Source organism: Uranotaenia lowii, chromosome 2, assembly GCF_029784155.1.
Source record: "Uranotaenia lowii strain MFRU-FL chromosome 2, ASM2978415v1, whole genome shotgun sequence".
Taxonomy (NCBI): domain Eukaryota; kingdom Metazoa; phylum Arthropoda; class Insecta; order Diptera; family Culicidae; genus Uranotaenia; species Uranotaenia lowii.
The window spans coordinates 140,703,174-140,727,181 of NC_073692.1; the positions used below are offsets into that span (position 1 = coordinate 140,703,174).

General features: G+C 37.8%; 3 protein-coding genes across 6 annotated transcripts in view; 2 read left to right on the forward strand and 1 right to left on the reverse strand.

Annotated features, from left to right (window-relative positions):
• The window catches only part of LOC129746956 (prohormone-3-like), a 169,585-nt gene extending 164,337 nt beyond the window's left edge, over positions 1 to 5,248 (forward strand). For both annotated transcript variants that reach the window (XM_055740929.1, XM_055740930.1), the window contains exon 7: positions 1,254 to 5,248. In XM_055740929.1, coding sequence (XP_055596904.1) covers positions 1,254 to 1,313 — 60 coding nt within the window. In that variant the 3' untranslated portion in view covers positions 1,314 to 5,248. The remainder of the gene's footprint in view (positions 1 to 1,253) is intronic.
• A 9,396-nt stretch (positions 5,249 to 14,644) lies between these two features.
• Positions 14,645 to 19,139, reverse strand: LOC129746952 (uncharacterized). The gene is made up of 6 exons (XM_055740913.1): positions 18,954 to 19,139; positions 18,776 to 18,885; positions 17,981 to 18,714; positions 17,076 to 17,924; positions 16,860 to 17,009; positions 14,645 to 14,988 (listed from the first exon to the last, which is right to left on the reverse strand). The coding sequence occupies exons 1-6, from the start codon at positions 19,049 to 19,051 to the stop codon at positions 14,767 to 14,769; spliced, it is 2,163 nt and encodes a 720-aa protein (XP_055596888.1). The 5' UTR covers positions 19,052 to 19,139; the 3' UTR covers positions 14,645 to 14,766.
• Positions 19,140 to 20,799: 1,660 nt separating this feature from the next.
• LOC129746955 (cysteine-rich with EGF-like domain protein 2) lies at positions 20,800 to 24,008 on the forward strand. Of its 3 annotated transcripts, none has more exons than XM_055740927.1 (5): positions 20,800 to 20,952; positions 21,093 to 21,816; positions 22,630 to 22,767; positions 22,831 to 22,926; positions 23,185 to 23,752. In XM_055740927.1, the coding sequence occupies exons 2-5, from the start codon at positions 21,135 to 21,137 to the stop codon at positions 23,415 to 23,417; spliced, it is 1,149 nt and encodes a 382-aa protein (XP_055596902.1). In that variant the 5' UTR covers positions 20,800 to 20,952; positions 21,093 to 21,134; the 3' UTR covers positions 23,418 to 23,752. The 3 variants fall into 3 exon arrangements, with proteins under 3 accessions (XP_055596902.1, XP_055596903.1, XP_055596901.1); XM_055740928.1 differs by lacking the exons at positions 20,800 to 20,952; positions 23,185 to 23,752 and adding exons at positions 20,993 to 21,019; positions 23,792 to 24,008; XM_055740926.1 differs by lacking the exon at positions 20,800 to 20,952 and adding an exon at positions 20,993 to 21,019 and having other exon boundaries at positions 23,185 to 23,753.

Below are 24,008 nucleotides of genomic sequence, written 5' to 3' on the forward strand. Positions count from 1 at the left end.
AACGGTGAGGCGTAGATTCATCAAACAAAACAATAACAAAATAATCTAGGTCTGTTTGTAGAATTTGGAAAATTAACACATGCTCATACATTATGTTTCTGGTGATTTGTTTGACGGATGATTAGCCGTATAATAACAATAAAACAATAAACAATAAAAAATCAATCATGAATGGTATGTGCAAAAAAAATCCCCTCGAACAGGAATCGAACTCGAGTCTACTGATTACCTCTCTGACACCTTACCAATAGGCCAAATCGACAAACGAAACAAGTCAAGCTGTAGCTCTAATATTCAGTTGACTTCATCGAGTTGAATTCGCTGCTAGATTACCCGGCAGAAAACGCTCATTATGACTTCATTGATAGTGCTCTGTTCACCTCCAGTGAACAAATTAAAGTAAAAACGCGTTTTAAAATTGATTAAAGTGAAAAATCAAAAACTTTATGATGCTGAAAATTGAGAAACAATGTGTAGATCATGTTGCAGTGCGTACATTTCAGATCAAGATGATTTAAAGGTCATAAAAGCTTATTTGGTGGTGCTCAAAAATTATAATATTTTCGTCACTTGAGAACCTAGCTGGTTATTATTTAATATTTCTGTAAAGATGAAAAGGATATTTCTATTTTGGTGAAAAATTAATACTATAGATAGTACGGAACAAGTCCTTATAAAAATTTGTTTAAAAAAATACGAACTTATGTAGAAAAAAGGAGTGCTTATTATGCCCTGTGTGCTCGTTATGCCCTCATCTCCCCTAACTGATAAAAAAAACTCAAAAAGAGCTTTTATGAATTAATTTATTAAATTGCGCCTTCAAGTATGCAATGACTGTAGGGTAGTAGACAAACTTTGAGAAATCTGTTTGTCTGAAATAGTCAATAGACCTTTTATCTTTAGATTGTTGCAAAGGGTTAGGGCACCCTGATTTATCGATCAAGTCTCCTTTAACTTAAAGAATATCATAATTTTTTCGTCCCATGAAAATGCTGCTAGGTCAACTACGGATTCATGTATCGTTCTAACATTTGGAGCATATAAACTTCAAGTTACAAGCTGTCAGAAAATGCAAAAGACGGCGAGTTTCTTATTTATTAAAAAAAAATTATAAAAAATAAGAATTGTATAAAGTATCCTCATTCCTCCCTTTTGTACCAATGTTCTAACCTTCAAAAAGCGTTGAACAACTCAACAACTGCCTATGAACTGCTTAGAAACAATCTTTAAAACTTTCTATTGCTCTTCCACAGGTGAAACACGAGATCGAACATACCGCGGGCGAAAAACGAATCATCTACAACAAACACTAAACGGTGTGTTAAAATTTCCCAGTCAGACTGAACCACTTGCACTGATCGTCAACAGAACTAAACAGAAAATAGTAAAAAAAACAGCAGAGAGAAAAGGTCGAAGTGCAGATAACTGCAGTAATTAGCAAAAAAAAAAAGTAGTAGAAAAAACATCAGAAACAAACAAACTAAAACAGTATCCAATGACAAATGAGAGAGAACAAACTAAATGACATTATTTGAGGGGAAAAAAGAAAAACACGTATTCACTAACTCACTCATGTACAGAGTTGTTTCAAGCTTTCTTCGGTTTTCCTTGGTTTTCTTTTTCCCATTTCACGTTGTGAAACCCCCTCCTCTGGAATAATGTGTAATTAGAGGGGGTTGGCGCGATAAACTTTTAGTTTTCCAAGAGAAGCTAACGGATGCAAATACTTATATATATATACAGTTGAAGGCGAGTAATTTCGCGCAAGAGTCAAAGTTGGAATAGGCAGCAGCATGTTGAAGCCACTTTATATAGCCTGTAATTGTTAAGCTGAAAGATTCTTTGAAGAAGAAAAAAATCGCTGGCAGAAGAGAAAGAGTTTCACTTACATTGAGAGTATGTATTTATCTAGGAATACACGTGAAAGTAAAACTTTAAGAAAGTTTTCACTCGTTGTGGTAAAGTAGTTAAGAGAAGATATATATTAATGAAAACAAATGAAACCAAAAGAAAAAAGACACACTTTATGAGGAAACTAATACATATCAATCAATGTCCTTATTGTCCTTAGCAGGTTAAGAGAAAAGCTAAGCAGAAATTTAGAAAAAACTAATGAACCATTAGGAAGTTTTCTTTAATACATTATCACAGTCAAACCCTAAAGATATATGTAGAATGTAAGGTGCAGCTAATATTTAAAACGAGTAAAACATATCGCATGAGTTTACAATATCCCTCCAATATTCGAAGACAAAAAAATCAAATTTAAACTTACAAAAACTCTCTACCAAATGTTACCACCAGAGGAAAACGAACGGGGAAAAAAGTTGCTGGAGATTTATATTACACACACGCAAATTGCTCTTCAACCCATCGACCAGAATGAAGAGAAACGGTTTAGGGAAAAGGTATAGCAGTTGGTGCGTATTGTGAAGATACACCGGTGATAGAGCAACGATAGGCGGTTAAGGATCTGGAATCGGAAAATAAATTACTGAGCAAAATCCCCTCCGGGGCAACAGAAATCATTTCGAAGGAGCAATGTTAGGGCTTTTTTGATTCACCTTTCGAACGAATATTGACAAACGGGAGATAGGAATTGATGATGATTTGATTCTGAACTAATAGAATCCATTTATTTCTGGAGTCCTCGTCTAGGTCAGATCGAAAAAGCTAGTCTGATGTAAGGACTAGAACATTCCTGTTGAAAAAATCAATCCTCCGGGCGTCACCTTCTTCTACAAATTCGCATGAAGAAATTGGCCCCAGACCATTAATGGTTCCGATAAATAACCCAACCTCTACTAGAATGTCGTCTATCAAACAGCAATGACGCATCAGCAGTAATCTTATTTTAGTCCAGCGAGTTCGACCATCGTCATAACCATAATCATCGTAAACATCACCACAATCATTATCATCGCCATCGTCAACGATTCAATCATCATCATCATCATCACCGTCATCATGTGTGGAAAGATGTCAAACGGAAAATTTGCACCACATTATAATCCATGTATTGTGTCTACGACACTCTAGCTAGGCTAGGAGCTCTCTGGAGCCACCACCAACATCCATCGTCAGAAACCGTTCCGCCAAAACCCTCATCAAAACAGCTGAGCCCAAACGTTAAGCTACAACTTGGAAGGCAATCGACCCGAATGTGTATGTGAATCGAGAACGAGGTGTATCTTCCATAATCAATCTAGTTCTTTCGAAGCTCGAGAAAACCGCACTGCGTAGCATAATTGAAGGAACACTTTAGTAACAGAAACTTTATCGAAAATCTTTTAAAAATTCGGAAAAAATTTCAAACATTAAAAAATTATTGAAACATTTTCAAACCATTTGTTGGTTTTAAATCTACATGTTGAAAAGATTTTCCTGATTAAACATACCTAACGGAATTTTTAGTCTGGTGATTAATTTTTTTAAAAGAATATATTGTGCGTTCCAGTGGAATTTTTTCAAGTTCCTTCAATTATGCAATGCTCCAAGAAGCACGTGTAAAATTAAATCTCTCAGTTGGAAGGAGGTAAAATATAAAAATGCAAATCCACGCAAAAAGAAGAGTCACAAATATTATACTGATATAATCGGTTCTTATGCAACAAAACATATCGTTATATTAAAGTTTAAAAACCGCTAAAATCACCTAGTTTTATAGAATCTACCAGTTAAGACTAGTGCGTAAAGTATATCTTACAAAGCCATAAAATTTAAAAAATACAAAACCTAATGATAAAATTACCACACTGGCTGAAGCATCTACATATCATATGTTAAGTATGTTACAAACTTTATTGAATTTGACAAATTAAATCTCACAAGAAACAAAACAGCAACAAACAAAAACAGTAATCAATTAAAGAGCAGCGGAAATAGACGAAAGCAAAAGGAGACACAAACTCAGAAGAAGTTATGGTTGAATTCGACAGGGACAAAAACTATAAGCTAAAACATCGGACTAAAAAACGAAACTTCTTCGAGAACGGACTAACCAAATTTTGCTACTCAGAGACAACAGTCAATCACTTCTGATTGAAGCTTAAAAAAACGAAAAAACCAACAACTTTTATCTAACATTCTAGACAACAATCAAATTTCAATCAAATCTATAAACCAAAACGATCAACAGAGTGATTCAAATTAGGTAAGCAAATAAAAGAAAGAGAACACAACAGCTGCAAACCAAGACTAGATGCTATATGAATAACAAATATTTCCATTCGACAACAAGAAAGCGTACCAATGAAAAGAAAGAAAGAAAAAAAAAGCAGAAGCAAAAATTTTCCCATCTAGAAGTAACAACATTCTCTGAACATTCTTTAGCCAAGGGAAACAAACCGAGATCACTCTGTCAAACGAACATTTCGCCAATCGAGCATTTGTTAGAATGTTGCTCTTGAAAACAAAATATTCCGCTAAAGTAAAACTTCCCGGAAAGTTGTTTGAAACTCTCAATGACTCACTGACAACAAAAACCAATCTATGACTGTTATAAAACCAAATACATAGCTGCTTTCTTAGGCAGACTGAACGATACTGATTAAAGACAAGTTGAACTACCATACCATAGAGAAGAAAAAAAAGTTTTCTGAATGTTGTTTGAAATAAAAACGGAGACAATTCATTACTACAAATTGAACAATCCTCTTCCAAAAAATTCACACTTTAAAAATCTTATAAAAAACCAACCTTGAAAACGGTCAGCTTAAGCTCATCACCTTGAAAATTCTTCGCTGCTATTCTGATTTTCGGTAGCCCACGGTTTTGTTACCTTGTGCTAAACATGGTAAAGTATCTCTATAAAATTACATCATTATCCAGTCGTTAATGTTGCAAACAAACAAACTAACTAACAAACATTTTAGAACACCCATCGCCAACAACGTACACTTTTTCTTCCGGCAACAAGTTCTCACAGCACTCACTCACTTTTCGCCCACCTAGTCACCATTCCTTTGTAAAAAGTTCCGTAACCATTTCCGCAGTATCACACTGGAGAGAGAGAGATAAGCAAAACACACACAAGAAAAAAACCAAACCCAAGAGCACAGCTAAAAAGTTTCAAACAGGAAAGCTAATACATACATAGAACACGGAATCAACCACAAGACGCAAAAAAACAATACATGAACTCCTCCTCTATGCACCCACAACAACAACAACATTACCGAAAAGGACTCCAGGAATGCAAACAAACCCAGTAAATATATGTGTATAACTTTCAAGAACTCAGAAACAATATGGTGGTCTTTTATTGTAAGACAAAAAGAAATCCCTCTACCATCCCATGTGTACAAATATCGGGAAAGTTCCCGAAAATGTTAATTTATTTGCGACTTCGATCGGACCCGAAGCACTTCAGCAGCCATGGCAATTTTGAGTGATTCTTCGTATGCATGGTTGGTCGGCTCCGCCCAAACACCAAAAAGCCGGGAAAAAACAACTCTGTTTTAAGTTCGGTTACCGAGTGTATTCCTTTTTCGCAGATCGTGTTCCACTCGTTATTGGAGTTTTAATAGAGCATTCAGAACACTTTCTTAACAACTTTAATAAACCAGTAAAACTAGCTGCAATGCCATAATAAAACCATAATTAAACGTTCAAATGCTAGTTGACTTAATCTGTGTTACTTGGGTTGCTAGCTCTGTTCATAGGCATATCAACCGTACCGTCTCTACAACTAGGGTCATTTCTTCAGAGAAAATAGCCAGGGCTGTCCGGAATATCTTACCTCTAGGTTCAACTTTAAATGGTTTCCTAATTGAAGATGCAGCCATCTTGAAAGCGACAACAAATTGAAAAATTCTACCCCAACAGACTCGGACGGTATACCATCTATGACTACCAACTTACTGAGCTTCACATCTTTCGTTCAAGACTGCTTTACCAGGAAGACCCAAACTAACGCTATTTATACTGATCTTTCTGCTGCGTTCGACAAGGTGAACCATGATTTTGCTATCGCCAGGTATCAGGTATCAGAATGGGGGTAAAGTCTGCTTCATTTAATATTGGAACAAATTCTTTTGCTCATTGTGGCGCTCCTAGTGGACGGATTTGGAAACTTTTTTCACCCACGTGTCGGGAAATTCATTACCTTTCACCATGTATTTATGTCATAACACCAAACGATAGCATTTTGTAAACAACCGCCATGGAAACCGAACGGAGAGATCAAATTGTGCACAGTTTTCTTGAAAATCCATTGTTGTCGGCATCGAAGCTAGCTAAACAGCTTAAAATGCCCAGAAATACCGTATGGCGTGTTATTAAGCAGTACAAGGAAACATTGACGACGGCTCGGAAGCCGCATTCGAAGCGTCGGAGTGGAACTGTCGACCGGAAACTGCGTGGGAAAGTCATCAAGGCCGTCAAGAGGAATCCCAATCTTTCAGACCGCGATTTGGCCAATAAGTTCCAGGCCGCTCACAGTACGGTGCGACGAATTCGTCTCCGGGAAGGAATAAGGTCATTCCGAGCCAGCAAACAGGCAAATCGGACGCTGAAGCAGAACAATGTGGCCAGAATCCGTGCTCGAAAGCTGTACGACCAAGTGCTGACCAAGTTCGACGGATGTATTCTGATGGACGATGAGACCTACGTGAAGGCGGACTTTGGGCAAATCCCAGGTCAAAAATTTTATTTGGCGACGGCTCGGGGGGATGTACCTGCAAAATTTAAGTTCGTGTTTGCGGATAAATTCGCCCGCAAGTACATGGTTTGGCAGGGGATATGCAGTTGTGGACAGAAAACCAAAGTCTTTCTCACTGACAAGACAATGACATCAGAAGTCTACAAAAAAGAGTGCCTACAGAAACGGATTCTGCCGTTTATTCGTGCCCACGACCGTCCAGTAATGTTTTGGCCGGACCTCGCAAGCTGCCATTACAGCAAAACGGTTATGGAATGGTACGCAACGAACGGGGTCAGCGTAAAACCGAAGGACCTCAACCCCCCAAACTGCTCCCAGTTCCGGCCGATAGAGAAATACTGGGCAATCACGAAGCGGAGGCTTAAGGCAAAGGGAAAACTTGTTAGGAACATGACTCAAATGAAGAACTGGTGGAATCAAATCGCCAAAACGGTGGACGAAAAGGGTGTGCGCCGCCTAATGTGCCGTATTACGGGAAAAGTACGAGAATTTCTTCGAAACAGCAATGAATAATTTTTTTAATTTTTTTTTATGAAAAGTAAAGAAAATGCTACATTTGTATGAAAAAACAAATTATGAATTCGTTAATAAATGACTGAACTACACGCAATTGTTTGTGTTCCAATATTAAATGAAGCAGACTTTAGGCTTAATAGCGGCACGTTATCCAAACATACGGGAAAATTGTGCCTAGCCTTTTTTTTATCCAAGATTTCATCATTTACCTGAGAAACCTGAAAAACCTATAAAAGGAAGAAATAAATTCAATCTATTTAAGATGGCATAAAGCCTTTCCACTAGGGATTATTAGCATTAAAGCTCTTTTCTACATTCGGTAAGGAATGATAGAATGTTTTTTAAGTTTAATTTCTTAAACTCAGATTCGCTTAAAGCGTAAGATCCCAGAGTACGAAAACGTAGTCTGCACAGAAAAAAATACTGAGGTTTACATTTCATGTAAAATTTTATTTCATGTAAAGTTCGGTCAAATGTGTTGTATACTATAACGCAGCCCTGAAAAAAACCATGCGTTTTCTCATTCGTGTCAATTTGTTGTACTTTTACATGAATTTTGCATGAAACAATGTTTGGAATCGAACACGTTGCAGTCGCGCACAGGGTGTGTCTTATTGTTTGTTAATATTCATGAATGTAAAAAAGTAAAATCCTTTAAAAATTGTTCATAAAAAAAAATTTTTTTTGTTGCTTTTGTAAAAAAAAACTTAAGTATAGTTTATTACTCGATAAAAGATTACACATAATTGGATAGAAAAGATATTTTGTTCAAAGGTACAGTTCACATCTTGCCCCTAATTTTAAATATTTTTTAATATAAGAATAACTTCAACCAATAAGGTTGAAATGAAATCTTGCGGGATTTTTGGTGAAATAACGAAGAAACAAACTCCACTAAGTAAAATTATTCAAGCAGTAATGCTGATAAATGTTATTTTCCATAAGGTGATGGAGTTTTTTTAAATTTAGTTAAAAAATAAATATACAAAAAAATGTAGCGAACTAAAGCGAATGACGTTTTAATGCCGAACTCTGCAAGTTCTATTACCCCTTTCCTTTCTAACATTCCATCATTTTATAAGAACATTTCAATGTACAACGAAAAAATAACAAGTCTGATTTAACAAAAAAAAGCTTAGTGCTACCTTTTTTTGAAAAGTAATGACAGTTTTTTTTTCAACATCATCCATCCAAAAAGTATTGACGAAACTAAAACGAAAATTCAGATACACCCTGTAGCAGGATCGTTTCACAAACAAACACCGAACGGCCGACCGGTAAGCAGCAAGTTCGATTTGATGCGCAAAGAAAATGCTGTTTGAAATCTGGAGCTTGCGGATTTCGAGTAAACATGAACATTATGAATATCTATTTAATCAATGGCATGCTATGTTATAAGGCAGTTGATAAATTATGATTCAAAAACTAGAAAGGAATAATAAGCCGGAACGGTTTCATTGTTATTGTCATGTAAATTCACAATGGCATTTAATTCTTTTCGGGAATTTACATTACGTCATAAGTCATGTAAATTTAGTAGGAATAACTTGTTCCAATTATTTGCAGCTTAAAACATGTAAGCGTACATGATTATTTAATACTGTGTGGCAAATGAGGGGCAGTTACTTATAAGATGGAAGGGATCTTCCACATCTGATTCACAACTACCACATACTGGAGATTCAGCACGCTGAATGTTGTGCATGTGATAGTTGAGTTTACAATGACCGGAGAGTGCTCTGACGGAACATCGTTTTCGATCTAAATTTCTAATGAGGCGTGTAAATTTAGATCGAAAACGATGCACGAAAATGGATCGGCTTATCGTCGTGTAAAAATACACAACGATGTAAAATTTTTGAATATTTGTTCAGGATATTTCGAGTTTTGATTTAAATATTCAGGTGTTGGATGTCATGAGGCCATTGGAAAAAATGAACACTTTTATGAAACATTTATTTTCATTAAACAGCTTCAGGATAAATTTTTGAAAATTCACTAACAATCACCGGACAGCGCCAGGCTGGAACGTTGTTGAATTCGAAGATGACCATCCTGGTGATACTTTACTAGTCAGAGTCACCAGTATGAAATTGTTTAGGGTCTCATTCCGGACAATCATTCTGGATTTTGGACACTACAAACAAAGAAAAACCAATAATTTCAACATCTTTGGTTTATTTTATGAAATTTCATTTCTTATCTTTACCTTAACTTCATTCGTTTAGGATTTCATGTGCATTGCTTTCGCTGGGATTCGATTTTCTCTAGCTTAAGCTGGAATGCATAATTCTGAATTAATTACACTCGCGAACTGCTACTACTTTTTTGACTGTTCGAAAAATAACAACACCATCCTGCGTCAAAATGCTGCGGAAACAGTTGATCTGTCATATTTTTTGTTATTGCTGTAGATGTATTTTTAGATGTTAACTTTATTTTTACATCAGGAAATGTAAAGTTACACCAAAAGAACTTAATTTTACGCTTAGCATTTAAAAATGAATTTAAAAACATTGTAAAATTACATCTATTTTCAATTACACTCGGAAAAAAGTTGATAGCTCTCATTTTAGATTTCGTATACTTTTAGAAATTTTTTGCTGTGTAGTGCTGCAGTAGGAGTTGTAGTGAACGATCCGGACATCCCCAAAAGACACATTCTTTGAAGGTGATTTAGTTTAGTCCGAACTGTTGCAACTTCTCCTTTCTGCCACCACACTAGACACCCATAGGCCAGAATTGGTCTTACGATTGTGGAATAAATCCAGTGAATATGTTTAGGTTTGAGTCCCCAGTTTTTTCCGATTGCACGTCGGCATTATCCGAAGGCCATGCATGCTTTTTTGATTCTGAATTCGATGTGATCAGACCAGTTTAATTTGGAGTCAAGAATGACACCCAAATATTTAACTTGATTAGACACGGTGATTTCGGAACCATAAAACAGCAGAAGGCGCACCCCGCGGGTGATACGTTTTTTAGTAAATAAAACAGTATTAGTTTTGAGAGGATTAACTGAAAGTTCTACATGAGAACACCACCGTTCAACAGAGCGCAGAGCTTGTTGCATTATATCAAATAATGTGCTTATGCACAAACCTCTTACCAGCAGAAGATAATCATCTGCGAATCCATAGGTTGGTATTCCACGGTCATTGAGTTTTCTCAACAAGCCGTCTGCAACTAGGTTCCACAAAAGAGGTGATAGTACACCTCCCTGTGGGCAACCACGTGTGCTAACTTTTGTTATTGAAGCCTGTCTTAACACGTTCGTCGCCACGGCACCCATATTCGGGTGACGGGTGTATTTCCTGGGGGGGCCCGTCACATCAAAAAGCGTGTGCCGCTCTCTTACTTGAGTTCACCGCTCAGCTTCGCCACACGTTTCAAATATGAGAGTTCTCCCTCTTTGCTTTCTCTCTCTGAAAATTTTTTTGGGCCCGGCTAGTAAAACTACCAAAATGAGCGTGGCGACGAACGTGTTAAAGACGAATGAAGATTCCTGTTACTTAGCATTGCGCTAATCCAGTTAGTTATAACACTAGGCACTCCATGAAGTAGTGCCGCATCCATTATTGATGTAAACGAAACATTATCAAATGCTCCTTCTATGTCTAGAAATGCTCCTAGACATGATTCTTTCTGTGAAAAACTATTTTCAATATTATGTAGGTACTACGTTGTGCAGAAGAGTTAATGTTGATTTTCCTGTTTGGTATGCATGTTGTGTCGCATTAAGCGGATGTTGGACAAGACATTCTTGCCTGATATGATGATCAATTTAACGTTCAAGTGCTTTTAATAGAAATGAACTTAGACTAATAGGACGAAAGCTTTTGGCTTCGTCGTATGATGATCGTCCCCCTTTAGGGATGAATTTCACGGCTATCTGCCGCCAAAGTTTAGGAATATATCCATGAGCAAAACTGCTTATCATTATTTTTCCTAATATGTGTTTGAAATGATCGAAACCTTTTTGAAGCAAAACTGGAAATAAACCGTCACTTCCAGGAGATTTGTATTGAGCAAAACCATCGATTGCCCATTTGATCGATTCTGTAGTAACTATTTTCCGAGCAAAATGCAAGGAATCAAGACTTCCAGAAAAGAACTCAGGCTCTATCGATGAATCTTGATCAACACATCCTGGAAAGTGAGTATTGAATAGACAACTTAATGTTTCTTCGTCGTTTGATGTATAATCACCACTAGGGGTTTTAAGGTATGAAACCTGATAATGTTTTGATTTGGCTAAGACTTTATTTAACCTACTTGCTTCGTGCAAGCTTGAAATGTTTGTGCAGTAGCTCTGCCAACTTGAGCGTTCGGCAGCTCTTGTTGCTTTCCGGTAAGCTCTGCGAGCCAACTTGAAAGCATCAAAACCTTCCGTGCGCCTTCGGTTCCAAGAGCGTCTGCAGTTTTTTCGTAATTTACTGAGATTTGAGTTCCACCATGGTGTACTGTTTTTGTTGAATTTCAACGTTCGTAAGGGACACGCTTCTTCATAAGAATTTAAAATAATTTTGGTGGTTTTTGCAACCACTTCATCCAACTCAGAAGGAGTAGTAATTTCAGGTGCATATCCATGAAATTTAGTAGCAAGATGCTCCAAATATAGGTCCCAATTAGATGTTCTTGGGTTTCTGAATGTAATTGTTTCTAAAAACTCATCTTTTTTGTTCAAAATAGATAAACCTGTGGTCTGAAATCGATTCTTCGTTGGGCACATGCCAATTTGAAATTTCCTGAGAAATTGTTCTAGAAGAAAGTGTGATGTCAATTACCTCTTCTCTGTCACACCTAACAAAAGTTGGTTTATTTCCCACATTTTGAATTTGTAAATCAGTGCTGCTTAAATATTCCATTAAATTTAAGCCTCTCAGATTGATATCTGAGCTACCCCATACAAAATGATGGGCATTGGCATCACAGCCAATTACAAGAGGTACATATATTTTGTGATTCACAGAATGAAATGACATTTTTTAAATCATCCGTAGGGGATGATTGTTCATATGGTGAGTATGCTGAACAGTAGACGTATTTTCTATCAGGCAGCGGAACCTGAACGACGCAAATATCTCTTGTTGTTATATTGACGCTATTTATACTGATCTCTCTGCTGCGTTCGACAAGGTGAACCATGATATTGCTATCGCCAAGTTCGGACGCTTAGGATTCTGTGGATCCCTACTGGATGGAAGTTATCCGTTCGAACTGGTGAATCCTTTTCCAGGCAATTCCCTGCCCCCTCAGTAGTGCCCCAAGGGAGCCATTTAGGACCGATAATTTTCGTAATCTACTTCAATGACGCACCCTCGCTTCTCGAAGGCAAAAAAACTCGCATATGCTGCTCACCTGACACTTTTTCACGCTATAAACGACCAAGACGACATCAACTTTCTACAGCAGCAATTCTCTGATTTTCTCATGTTGCACCATGAACTGTCTGGCGTTATTGCAGTACATGCTCGGTTATATCGTTTTCCCGTAAGCGGCACACTCTTTAGGCGGAGTACATCCTTGGAGACGAAACCATCACGCGGGTGGGCCACATTAGACGTTATACTCGATCAACGGCTGGAGATCAAGACTCACACGAACTATATGACGTCAACAAAGCTTCTAGAAATTGGATTCCTGTTTCGCACGGCCAAAGTCTTCAAATACGTGTACTGCCTTAAAAGTCTATTGCTGCATAGTTCGTTCCATTCTCGAGTACGCATCAGCTGTTTGGTGGCCTTTCTATCAGTACGGAGCTGAACGAATCGATGCTATCCAGCTTTCTGTGGTAATTGGCATGACCCGTTTCGTTTGCCAAGCTATGAAAATCGTCGCCACCTCATAGAATTGGATATATGCTTCAAGTTCGTAGAAACGCTATTCGAGCTCTGGTTGTTGCTGAACTACTGACATCGAGAATTGACTCTCCCGCGTTGCTGGAGGCTGCCTCTCTCAGTGTACGACCCCAAGGGTTAGGAAACCAACATTTGCAGCTCTACGTTTCCATCCACCTGAACAACTATGGGGTCAACAGCGCTTTTGTCGGAATCTTAAAAACTTTTAATCGTTTTTCGACTTCGACGTTTCGAAAAACGTGTTTCGAGGGAAAATTGTAGACGTGTCCAGAAAGGTGTCGAGTGGATATTAATTTTAGATTATGATATTTTAATGGCATTGCGGCGAGATGAATTTTAAGGTAGAAATTGAAGACATTGTGAAATATATAGGTGGATAGATGAAGCGAGTGCGCTTCGTAGAAGTGAGTAGGCGGAGCTTTCTATACAAAACAGCCCTTCGCTTACACCTTCACTTTCAGCTCACGATGTGCTTTGGAATGTGTATTTTGGACCTGAACCAAACTGAATCAAAGGAATAAATGAAGAAATAAGGTTTTATACTAGGGTAAGAACACTATATATTGAACACTATCTTTGGGATTCAACACATTTGTGGCCAATAAATAATAACGAAAGAATTTTCTGATAAAATTTTGATAGCGTAGCTTAAGCTTATTTCTCAGCTTCGAATCGATATATTTTTTTTTCGCGGGAATATGTTTTGAAATTATTATTTAAGCCTTTTTATTCAAAATTACTTTTGTCTCAATGATTAAACACAATGACAGGCAATGTTCTAATTGCATATAATTAGGGGTATTTCGCTTGATAGTATGCCTTGCAGGGGCGATTTTGGTGGAGCTAGCAACCAAGAAACAGTTTGTTTATATTTCCAAACACCAACCGATGTTTGTTCAATAACTGATTCATGCATTTCTTTACGAAACGAGTACTGCAAGATTGAACGTTCAATAATTGAAACATTGGCGTTTTCTGTAATCCAATGATTGAACACTTTAATTTGTTAAATTTTAAGAAAATAAGGATAATAAAGGCTGCCACTCTTCCAGAAATTATTAAAAAAGACTTAGTTGAAAACACTCATATCATTATCTTAGACGTTTATATGTCTTTTATCCATTTTTTCCCCCAATCAAAAATAGACTGTTTTCTTCATCCAGTCGAAAAACCAAGCCAAAATTTGAACACATATTCTAGTTTCGGGGATTGTGGCTTTAAGAGTTCGAGATTCTTGATAAAAATTTGAACAGAGGTAGAAAATGCTTCAACAGTGGCACAACGAATTTTGATTCATTTTTCTACTGTATATTATGGTTTTAATTGGTAAATGTTTTACTAGTGTTCAATATCTGGTACCTGTTCAATAACTAGTGCTTCTACCCTATCGGTTTTTAAACAGCTCTTTACGTATTGGTCCTGAAAGTTAATACAAACTAAATATTTTAAGATTGCTTGATTATCGAATCACAATGTGTCCAATTTCTATCCTGGTTCACCTTCATTCATCCCATTTTATTTATTTTTATCCTTCGGAAGAGGTAGACAAAAAACCATAATTGTTATTTAATTTAAAGATTTATTTTGAATTTGATCGGCAAAAATATATAATTACATTTTAAATGTCAATTTTAACAATGTTACAATTACTGGTTTTTAAAATATGAACAATAAATTAGTAATAAATCTTTTCAGAAAATGTTAACAGTTTAAAAAAAACATTGCAATTCACATCCTTCCTCGAAGCGACACACTGCGGATCTTCAGCTGCTCGTCCAGCCCGGTTTCGATGTAACCCATGGTCCGCAGTTTGATTAGTTGCATAATGGTCCGACAGGTGGCAAGCCGACTGTTCCGGACATCGATCAGCACCAGCAGCTCCGGTATGAGTAGGGTGTTCTTTTTGGTACAGGACACTCGATGATGTATTGAGCAATAGAGATCGAACAGCTGATTGGTAAATTCAATGAAAAGAGAAAATAGATCGAATAGTTTTTTTTGTAGTTCCGCAAGTTATTAAATTTTAAATTAGGTAAAAAAAAAGTTCATAAATATTACCAAACTCAAACGGTTTTAAGAGTCACTTACAGTGATTAAAACTAATGTTAAACTTAATTATTTCTTCGAAATCAATTTCTGCAAATGGGAATTCAGTTTGGAAATGGCAACATTCGCTTGGTTAATGTTGTTAATAACTGAACGCAAAACCACCCTGTGGCGAGCAACCGTTTCCGATCCTAGCGATTCGTTTTCCTTCAAAGAATCGCAATGATCAGTCATTGTTCCAACGGTTCTGGTACCGGTTATGGGTGTTCGATTCAATACCGATTCTCGTTGTTGTTGTTGTTGGGGTAGTTGTTTCGGGTTTCCCAGTTGTGTGTCGAATAAATCTGACTGTGTGTTGAGAAATCCGGTAACAATGTCCTGAGTAAAGGACTTCCGCGAGTTCCCTGCGGATGTCAGCGATGGACCCGGTACGGGGTCAAAATTATAATCTTTTAACGCTTCGTTCACCTTTTGCGATAGTTCATCGGAGCTGATCTCGTGGACAGTTACCGGTGAGCATCTTTGTATTTTGGGAGTTCTCGGGGCAACCGATTCTGATCTGGAACAAAAGAATGACTCATCTAGGCCGCGGTTTCGATCGCTACCTTCTTGGCCAGAAGGTGGTGAAAAGCGTTGAGCGTCATCTTCAATCGTTAGATCACTTTCTGAAATATCCGAACGACGTTTTCCTCTTGTCTGTTCTGCTGATGGAGTAAGTCCGTTGAAAGAACCAGTTTTGAACTGGAACGTTGGTTTGGAAGATCGTGGACTGGAGTTCGTTGAAGTTGAGGGTTTTTCGCGAGAGAGAAAATTTCCTATAAACGAACGAAACCGAGGGGACGATTCCCCTTCCGGCAACGGGGAACTGGATTTGGCTTGTAATATCCGCTCCGGCGTTTCTCTTACCAGCAGAGGAGATTTGCTCGAACGGGAAATACTGTGCAAAGCTGTGTCGGGTTGAGCCCACGAGGTAAATTGTTCATCTCCCGCTTTCAATCCTTGGAAGCTACCGGGAGTTGGTCTTCCGTGGGATGATTGCTCCCGGCATGGCAATTTTCGTAGATTTGGCATTTTTGGAAGATTCTCTCTAAATTATCACGTGGTTGACTTTTTAAAAAACTCGTTGACTGAAATTTTTCCCTTGCCTTGGTGAAATATTTCCTACTATAGAATCGTAATAGCCAGTGTTGCCAGATGGAAAGACATACACCGTCTAGTTTAGAAGAAATTCTAACAAACTGAGATTCCAAAAATTTTATGATAAATACGTAGTTCTATTTTGAAATTTTGTTGATGATAATGTAATTTTTTTTATAGAATTGAGAATTCAAGAGCTTCAAACGATGCAAATTATCACTTTGGCTATAAATCAGATAATAACAAACAGCCTTTTGCCTGTTGCTATAATTTATTTTCAAAATCTACTCAAAAATTGAGGAAAAAAGTGTTACTGAATCATTTATAAGTTGTATTTTTTAAAATAATATTTTCGTAAACTTCCTAATTTTGCGATTTTCTGCCTTCACCTGGTTCATCGCCTTTTTTTTCATTTCAAATTTTAATAAGAACTTTTCGAAGGATGAATGTCTAAGAATTCAAAGATGCTTTTTTTTTCTTAAATAGAGGCGAACACAAGTTGATTAACACAGTTTGCTGTTTATGGTATCATTGATAATTTAACTGGCTTAATTTTTTTTCAACTTAATTGGACTGTTTTCAACTTTTGAAAAACTATGTTTAGGAAAGATGAATAAAATGACAACAACAAAACTCACCTCTTTGTGTGCGGCCACATGTTGAGTGAAAGAAGGTTCCACTGGTGGGATGAATTCTGGGGTTCGAAAATATGGTTGTTCAACTGTCGGAGCAGATGTCTTCAAACCAGCTGTGTTATTAGGCTCTTGAACGATTTGTCGGGTTGAAACCTAGAAAACAATTAACGAAATAATGAATCCCTGTCTTTTCTATGGAACAACCATTATCTATTGTACCTCAACGACATTTGACTCAAGAGATTTATCAGCTGAGGAGGCGAGAGTCAACGGTTGCAAACTTATTGTCTGTAGAGAGGAATTATCTCCAAAAGTCAAGGTATTTTGTCCCAATCCTGTGTCCGATCTCTGGGCTTCTCCAGAAGTTTGCCTCAAGGGAATTTCTGGTGGTAGCAAATCTTCCAATGGTAATATAGACAACCTCTCTACTGGGATGTCTTTTTCGGTCATTTGATTAGGTAACACCGAATTATCTTCTTTTTGATTTTCTCTAATAGGATACAGTTTCGATCTGTTGAAAACCGACAAATTGACATCTCTCAGAGAGTTCATATCGTGGACGACATTACTTTGGTCTCGAAGAACAGGTTGTTGCTCCAAATCAGGGACTACGAGAGATTGTTCTTCGACATTCCTTATCTCGAGGTCCGGCGCTTTTGGCTGCTGCACAGCAATGCGGTTGCTGTACATCGATCCAATGAGTTCACCGAAGGTTTCAAACACCTCAAAATCATCATCAAACATATCAAAGTTTTTTCTATGCTGCAGATTTAGGAAAGTTCTCGAGTTTCCATAAACCGGAACTTTACGGATATTCTTCGGGACTCGTCGAGGCCTTCTGTCGATGCTGGATTCGGAAGACGAAGTACTTTCTGCTGGTGCTATTCGTACTGATCTTCTAGGTTCCTCCACAATGGAGACTTGTGGTACTGTATTTTCAGTTACAACTTGTTCTTCGATGCAGGCATCGATCACTGCAGTTGATGCAGGATCCTGTGAAACATCCATGTTTTGTATAGTCGAAATATCAACTTCCTGTTCTACTTGCGTTGTTGAAACCTGAGTGTCCTGAAAAGAAGAATCAATCGATTGTTCAGTAAATTTTAATAAAATTGATCGTTTACCTGATCCATCAATTCAGGGACCTGTTTCTCCACTGATGGTGGATTTCTGATGGCACTCAAATCCGTTCCATCAAGTGCACTGGGATTCAAAAACGGTCTACGAATGGTAACGAAAGTTCCGGGAGGAACCGCCAAAGGTGTGCTAGAACTGAAACCTCTGGTTCCCGCAACTGGGGGCAAAGGTGGTACAAAATGGCCACCCGAATCCGATGTCTGAGGACCACTCTCCGAATCCAGATTCAAATCTTCGAACCGTCCCTGTCGATCAAACTGTCGAATGCTGGGAAATTCTTTGATAATTCTTCTGCGTACTTCCGGTCGCTCTATAGACAACGGCTCGTTTGAACCAAAAAATGCTGAAGCATCGCCGGGGGGTCCCAAATCTAATTCCTGTTCCCCGGTGATCGAAGATTCTACAGTAATTTCCGGTATCAGCATTTCCCGCGGTAGCAAACAGTCCGACAAATCAACCGAATTAATGGGCTCGTTTGGTGCTACGATATTTCGGGATGTGCCAGCCTCTTCTGGGGGACTTATTTGTTCGTTTACAGATTCTTGTGCCAGCGATTCATCAATTTGTCGGACGGTCGAAACAGGTTCAATGTCGATCACTTGCGGTTCCACGATCGGTTCGGTTGTTTTCTCGGGTGGTGCAGGTACGAAGCGAGCCCGGGGCTTATCAAGCTTAGGAATAGGTTTGACACGTATTCGTTTGACGATACGTTTGGATTTCTCTACAATTTAGGTACAAATCGTAACTAATCATTAATTTTAACTCACGCAACGGGTACTTACTTTCAAGATCTTCGTAGTGTAACTGAAGCTGAAGTTTTTCGGCCAAACAAAGCCGATTCAACTGCTCTGTAGTGTAATTCGCATTTAAAAAATCTTCGAAGGGAACAGATCTGAAAGTACGGGAATAACCAACTGTTACAAATCAACCGGATATGGAATACCATTAAATTTTACTCACATGAGTTGCTTATATTCTTGTTCGCTTATTAATCGAGATGTGGAAGCCAAACTGGCACTTCGCATAAGCTTTTCAAGAATAGGAACGTTCTTGGACATTTTTGAAAAATTTTGATTTCAAATTTTTAAACACAAACGCTGATCAATCGCAAACCGGATCCGTTATTTGAAAATTGAAAAATGGAGCACGTTCATACGCAGTTACACGCTTTTCAGGAAGTGTACAGGTTTAGATGGTAAATACGCATACTGAATTTTCGTCGAGGTGTAGAATTTGAGCAACTAATTTTTAAAACTGAGAAGAGCCTATAAGGGTATATACGGACGATAGTATTGGCGAGAAATTGGCCTCAGCCATAACCTCAAATTTTGATTTGCTGAAGGCCTCACCAGTGATGCTAGGTGCGTTACTAAAATCAGTATTTACTTGTTTTGAACTAAATATAATATTCCCGAATTGATTAAATTTTTAACTATCAACAGCTAAACATTTGAATTCATTACGGGGCGTCCCTAAATGGATGAAGATAAGCTATCTTTTGCTAATGAATTTTCAAGGCGAATTTGAAACATCGGAAATATCTTTTTATGTACTGCTTGGTAGATTAAAAAAGAGTTGTTTCTAACTTCTAAACGAATGCATAATCAAATCATTCACTATTATAAAAAAGAAGATTCATGAAAGCCCCGTCTATGTTGACTTTGAAAATAATCGCCTACATGCTCTGAATACTTTAAACTTATCCACATAATTCGCTACATCGTTTAAGTGTGCGATACAGGCAGTTGCCGGTAGAGTCCATCTTCGTTCAGATAAATGATGTATTTGATTTCACATTCAAATAGAAATCTACAGAAAAGTTGCAAATTATCAGTACTCATGAAAAAGTTTTTCAATACCAATGTTATTAAAAAAATATAATCATTTTCCAAATATCAATGCATTTGGCATCCATGAACACCAAAAAAAATCAAAACACGAACATCTGTGTATCGCTCTCCACAGGGCGAATTTGTCGTTATTAGTACCGGATTATTGCGTTTATTGTGCGCCCTTTTAAAAAATCGGTTCTGCTCTCCCATGGTTTGAGGTTAGGGCTGAGGCCTCTTGCTAAAGTAGTGTTCGTGTAGAACTGTCAATATATCCTTATTGAGAATTTTAAGGAAATTTGGGTCTCAGAATTTTTGTCACAGACCACCAATTTTTGAAAATGCCACTGATTTTACAGATTTCATGAATTTTTAATATAATATTAACTTCTGTTGCATCGAAGGTTGGATTTCGTGCAATGTTATAAACAAGCTGCTTGAATTTTTCATTATTATAAATAGAATTTTTGTTTTAAATTTTTTTTTTTCGTTTTTTTATGATTTTCATAGTTTTTTTTTCTTTTTTAACGTTTTTGTGAATTTTAAGTCACTTTGAAGTAATTTTTGTCATTATTTTTGCCATTTCTGGGAAAATAACACAAATTTTAATTATTTCATCATTTTTCAAATAACTAAACAACACTTGAAGGACAATAAAGCTTGTATTTGGTTGTTTTTAAGAAGATGTTGATCTCAAAAACGGTTGGTGCCGAAATCAAAACGATGCTTAAACCGAACCATTTAATTATCGAGAATTGATCAGTTTTGAGTACTTTTTACCAAACATTTCTTGATTGTTTTTTGTTTTTTGACCCAAACGCAGTTCGCAGTTCAGAAACGCGCTGAACCGATTGAGCGCGCCTATATCACTCAAATGCATTCCGATCATTTTCCTCAACTGCTCATTTGACGTAAACTCAAATTTGATAATTATGTGCTAACCGTGTCTTGCAATATATTTTTCAGTGGGCGAAAGGACACGTCAGATTTGAAAAAAAACTTACAGCTGCTGTCAGTTCATCGCGGATTTGTTTTCCTGGCGGATTCGGGCTGACAATTTTAGCAAATTCAAATTTTGCTTGTAAAAATTTGTAGTTATTTCATTATTTATGAATAAAAAGTGAATTGTGGTAAGCTGGGATTGTTTTGTATCTAATTCGTTAAACACCTTTTGTGTTTTTGGTAATGCAAGAACAAGTAGCTTGACTGATTTGGTGATTCGATACTGAAGGGATCAACACGAGCACTGACGTGTTATTGATTTTACTAGATTTTTCCACCGCAGGTCCTGGAATCAAGAAAACCAGAAGTTATGAGGACATTTTGCGTTTTGTTATCGATTTTGTTGGCTTTCTTCATCATACCACACCCAGCCGGAGCGGATGTGCCCAATTTGGCCAGTAATCTGGTGACTTCGAAAAAAGATCGGCAAAAGTTGGAAAAACTTCCACCCTGCAAAGCATGCACGGTCCTAGTCAATTCGTTTCGCGACGGACTCCGACGCACAGAGAGGGCCAAGCACGAGGGCGGTGATGCCGCCTGGGAGGAGGAACGACTGGGAAGTTACAAAACCAGCGAGCTGCGGCTGGTCGAAATCCAGGAAGGGCTCTGCCGGGACGTTGGCCGCGGCGAAGACCAGTGCCACCAGCTGGCCGAGGAGCACGAACCGCTCATCGAAGAGTGGTGGCTGCGGCACCAATCGGAAGACCTGCACCAGTGGCTGTGTGTGGATCGAGTCCAGGTTTGCTGCCCGGATGGAACCTTCGGACCGAGCTGTGATCCCTGCCCGAGCTGCTTCGGCAACGGCAAATGCAAGGGCAACGGAACCCGCAAGGGAAATGGGAAGTGTGCCTGCGACGAGGGCTACTCGGGCGAGAACTGCGATCAGTGCGGATCGGAGTACTACGAGGCATTTCGGGACGGCGAGAAGCTGCTCTGCGCAAAGTGCCATAAGGCTTGCGCCACCGGAGGTTGCACCGGAGCGGGACCGAATGGTGAGTTGTTTGTTGGACATTCCATTGCAAAATTAAAACAGAAATAGCGCCTTTTTGGACGAATCACTGATTTGAGCTATTTATTCAAATAGAAACAATAATGTGAATCGCCACTTATGAAGGAACATTATTTGTGCTTACTGATCTATTTTACTTAAGAATAATAATACCGGTTTTGTACTTTTAACAGAGAAATTAATAACAAAAAACACAAATGACAGAAAATTATAAAAAAAAATAGAAAAATTACTAATATGTATTACAAGAATTTCAGAAAAATACAGAAAATTACAAAAAGGAGCTAAAATTGATAAATCACGAAATTGGCAGGTACCTATATCAAAACAGTGACCAAAATGCCAAATAATAAAGAAAAAAGACAAAATTTACTAAATTGACAAGAAGATATGAATGATAAAGTTAACAAAAAAAAAAACGATCAAAATCACAGAAAAATCAAGAATGGCAAAAATAACAAAAATAAAAATTCGAAAAAAAGGAAAAAAGATTCCCACAAAGGGCACAAATGACAGAAAATTACAAAAATGGGAATAATTGCAGAAAAAGCAGAATGGCAAAACTGACATAAATTACAACTAATGACAAAAAAAGTACAAAACTGGAAAAAGATGACACAAATGTCAGAAAATTACGAAAATGACACTAACGATAATAAATGATCCTAAATGATAAAAAAAGACAAAATTGATAAAAATCACAAAAAAAAACTATATTTAAAATTATAAAAATGACAGCTAAATTTATTTAAAAACAAAACGGAAAAACACGTTATGCATTTTCAATTTATTCTAGCTTGTCGCGTTTGCCGGAATGGCTGGATCATGGACAGCCAGCGAGGTGGATGCGCGGATATTGATGAGTGTATCACGGCCAACACCTGCACTAAGCAGCAGTTTTGCGTAAACAACGAGGGCTCGTTCAGCTGTTTAGGTAAGTTCTCGAAAGTAATGAAAGTGGGAATCATTCCAACTAACTTGTTTCCACGATTCGCAGAATGTGATAAATCTTGCGATGGCTGTGACGGAGACGGGCCAGACATGTGCAAAAAGTGCGCTGATAACTACGAGCTTCGGGATGGAATGTGTACAGGTAAAAAAAATCAAGTTTGACTAGTTTCTTCATTCATTTTTGTTTTTAGAAAAATTAGATTCGCATGAAACCTTTTAGTTGCCTTTACTTGTAAACGATCGTTGAGTTGTTTTACTAATTTTTTTTTGTTTTGGTTTGAATTAATCTGAATGCAAGCAAGTAGTTACCCATATAACGCGTTGCATGCATCTTTGTTTTCCATATTAATCAAAAAACGGTTATCTACTCGCAAATGACTGTGTACCAAATCTTGTCTAGATACATCGAGTGAAAGACGCAATCAGTACGTTAACTTTACCCGCTATATCACCTATCTGGGTCTCTGCATCGCCACGTGTATCGTCCTACAGAGTTCGACCTGGCTGGCCGCTCTCGTTGGCCTGGCCGTTGCTGTCTACATTTCGGTGTCCGAGTATTGGCTCAATACCGAACCCCAGGGAACGCCGGCTCCCTCGCCGAAAATTCTGGACGAAATCTTGGGACAGCAGTAGCCGGGAAATCCTGAGTTCAGAAAAGGGCATTGATTGCGAGAACGTATTTCTTCCACGTCAAACTTGAAAAATCATTTTAAAGAAGTTTTTTTTTCTGTTCTGTTTAAACGATTGTGTGAATCTAAGTCAGGAATTGTCATTAAGTTAGTTGAGGAGCGAATACGAAAGCAATGTTTTCAATTCTAGAAATGGTTTCCGTTTCTCAAAGGGCAACTAAAAGGTTTTTCCATCAAAACTTCTTAACATAAGAAAGACACCCATAAACCGTGTAAACGTTCATAAGCTAAGAACTGTAACCATTAGTAAAGACAAACATTACGATTTCGAAAATGGCTTTCTTTATTTTCCTAATCTTTACACCACTTTTTCCACAGCCGCTGAACAGAGTGAAACCCAAATTGAAACGAATACCGAAGAGCCAGAGACGGAGAGTAGCAAAGATGAGCTGTGAAGCAACCAAACAAGTAGGTACCTAATACAATAATTGAAAGTATGACTTCATTTATTTCTGTTCTGGGCACCGGCAACTTTTTTTGTTGTTGTGTCCATTGAATGCCGACTGTATTTACGTGTATGTTTGATCTCTTCAAA

Excerpts from the sequence above, each read along its gene's own strand:
- LOC129746952 (XM_055740913.1), bottom strand. The coding sequence starts at position 19,051 with ATGTCCAAGAACGTTCCTATTCTTGAAAAGCTTATGCGAAGTGCCAGT. Across the intron at positions 17,925-17,980 it reads TCCCTGAATTGATGGATCAG|GACACTCAGGTTTCAACAAC; the intron begins GTAAACGATCAA and ends TCTTCTTTTCAG. Across the intron at positions 17,010-17,075 it reads TTGAGTCAAATGTCGTTGAG|GTTTCAACCCGACAAATCGT; the intron begins GTACAATAGATA and ends ATTGTTTTCTAG.
- LOC129746955 (XM_055740926.1), top strand. Across the intron at positions 21,817-22,629 it reads CACCGGAGCGGGACCGAATG|CTTGTCGCGTTTGCCGGAAT; the intron begins GTGAGTTGTTTG and ends AATTTATTCTAG. Across the intron at positions 22,768-22,830 it reads GGGCTCGTTCAGCTGTTTAG|AATGTGATAAATCTTGCGAT; the intron begins GTAAGTTCTCGA and ends CACGATTCGCAG.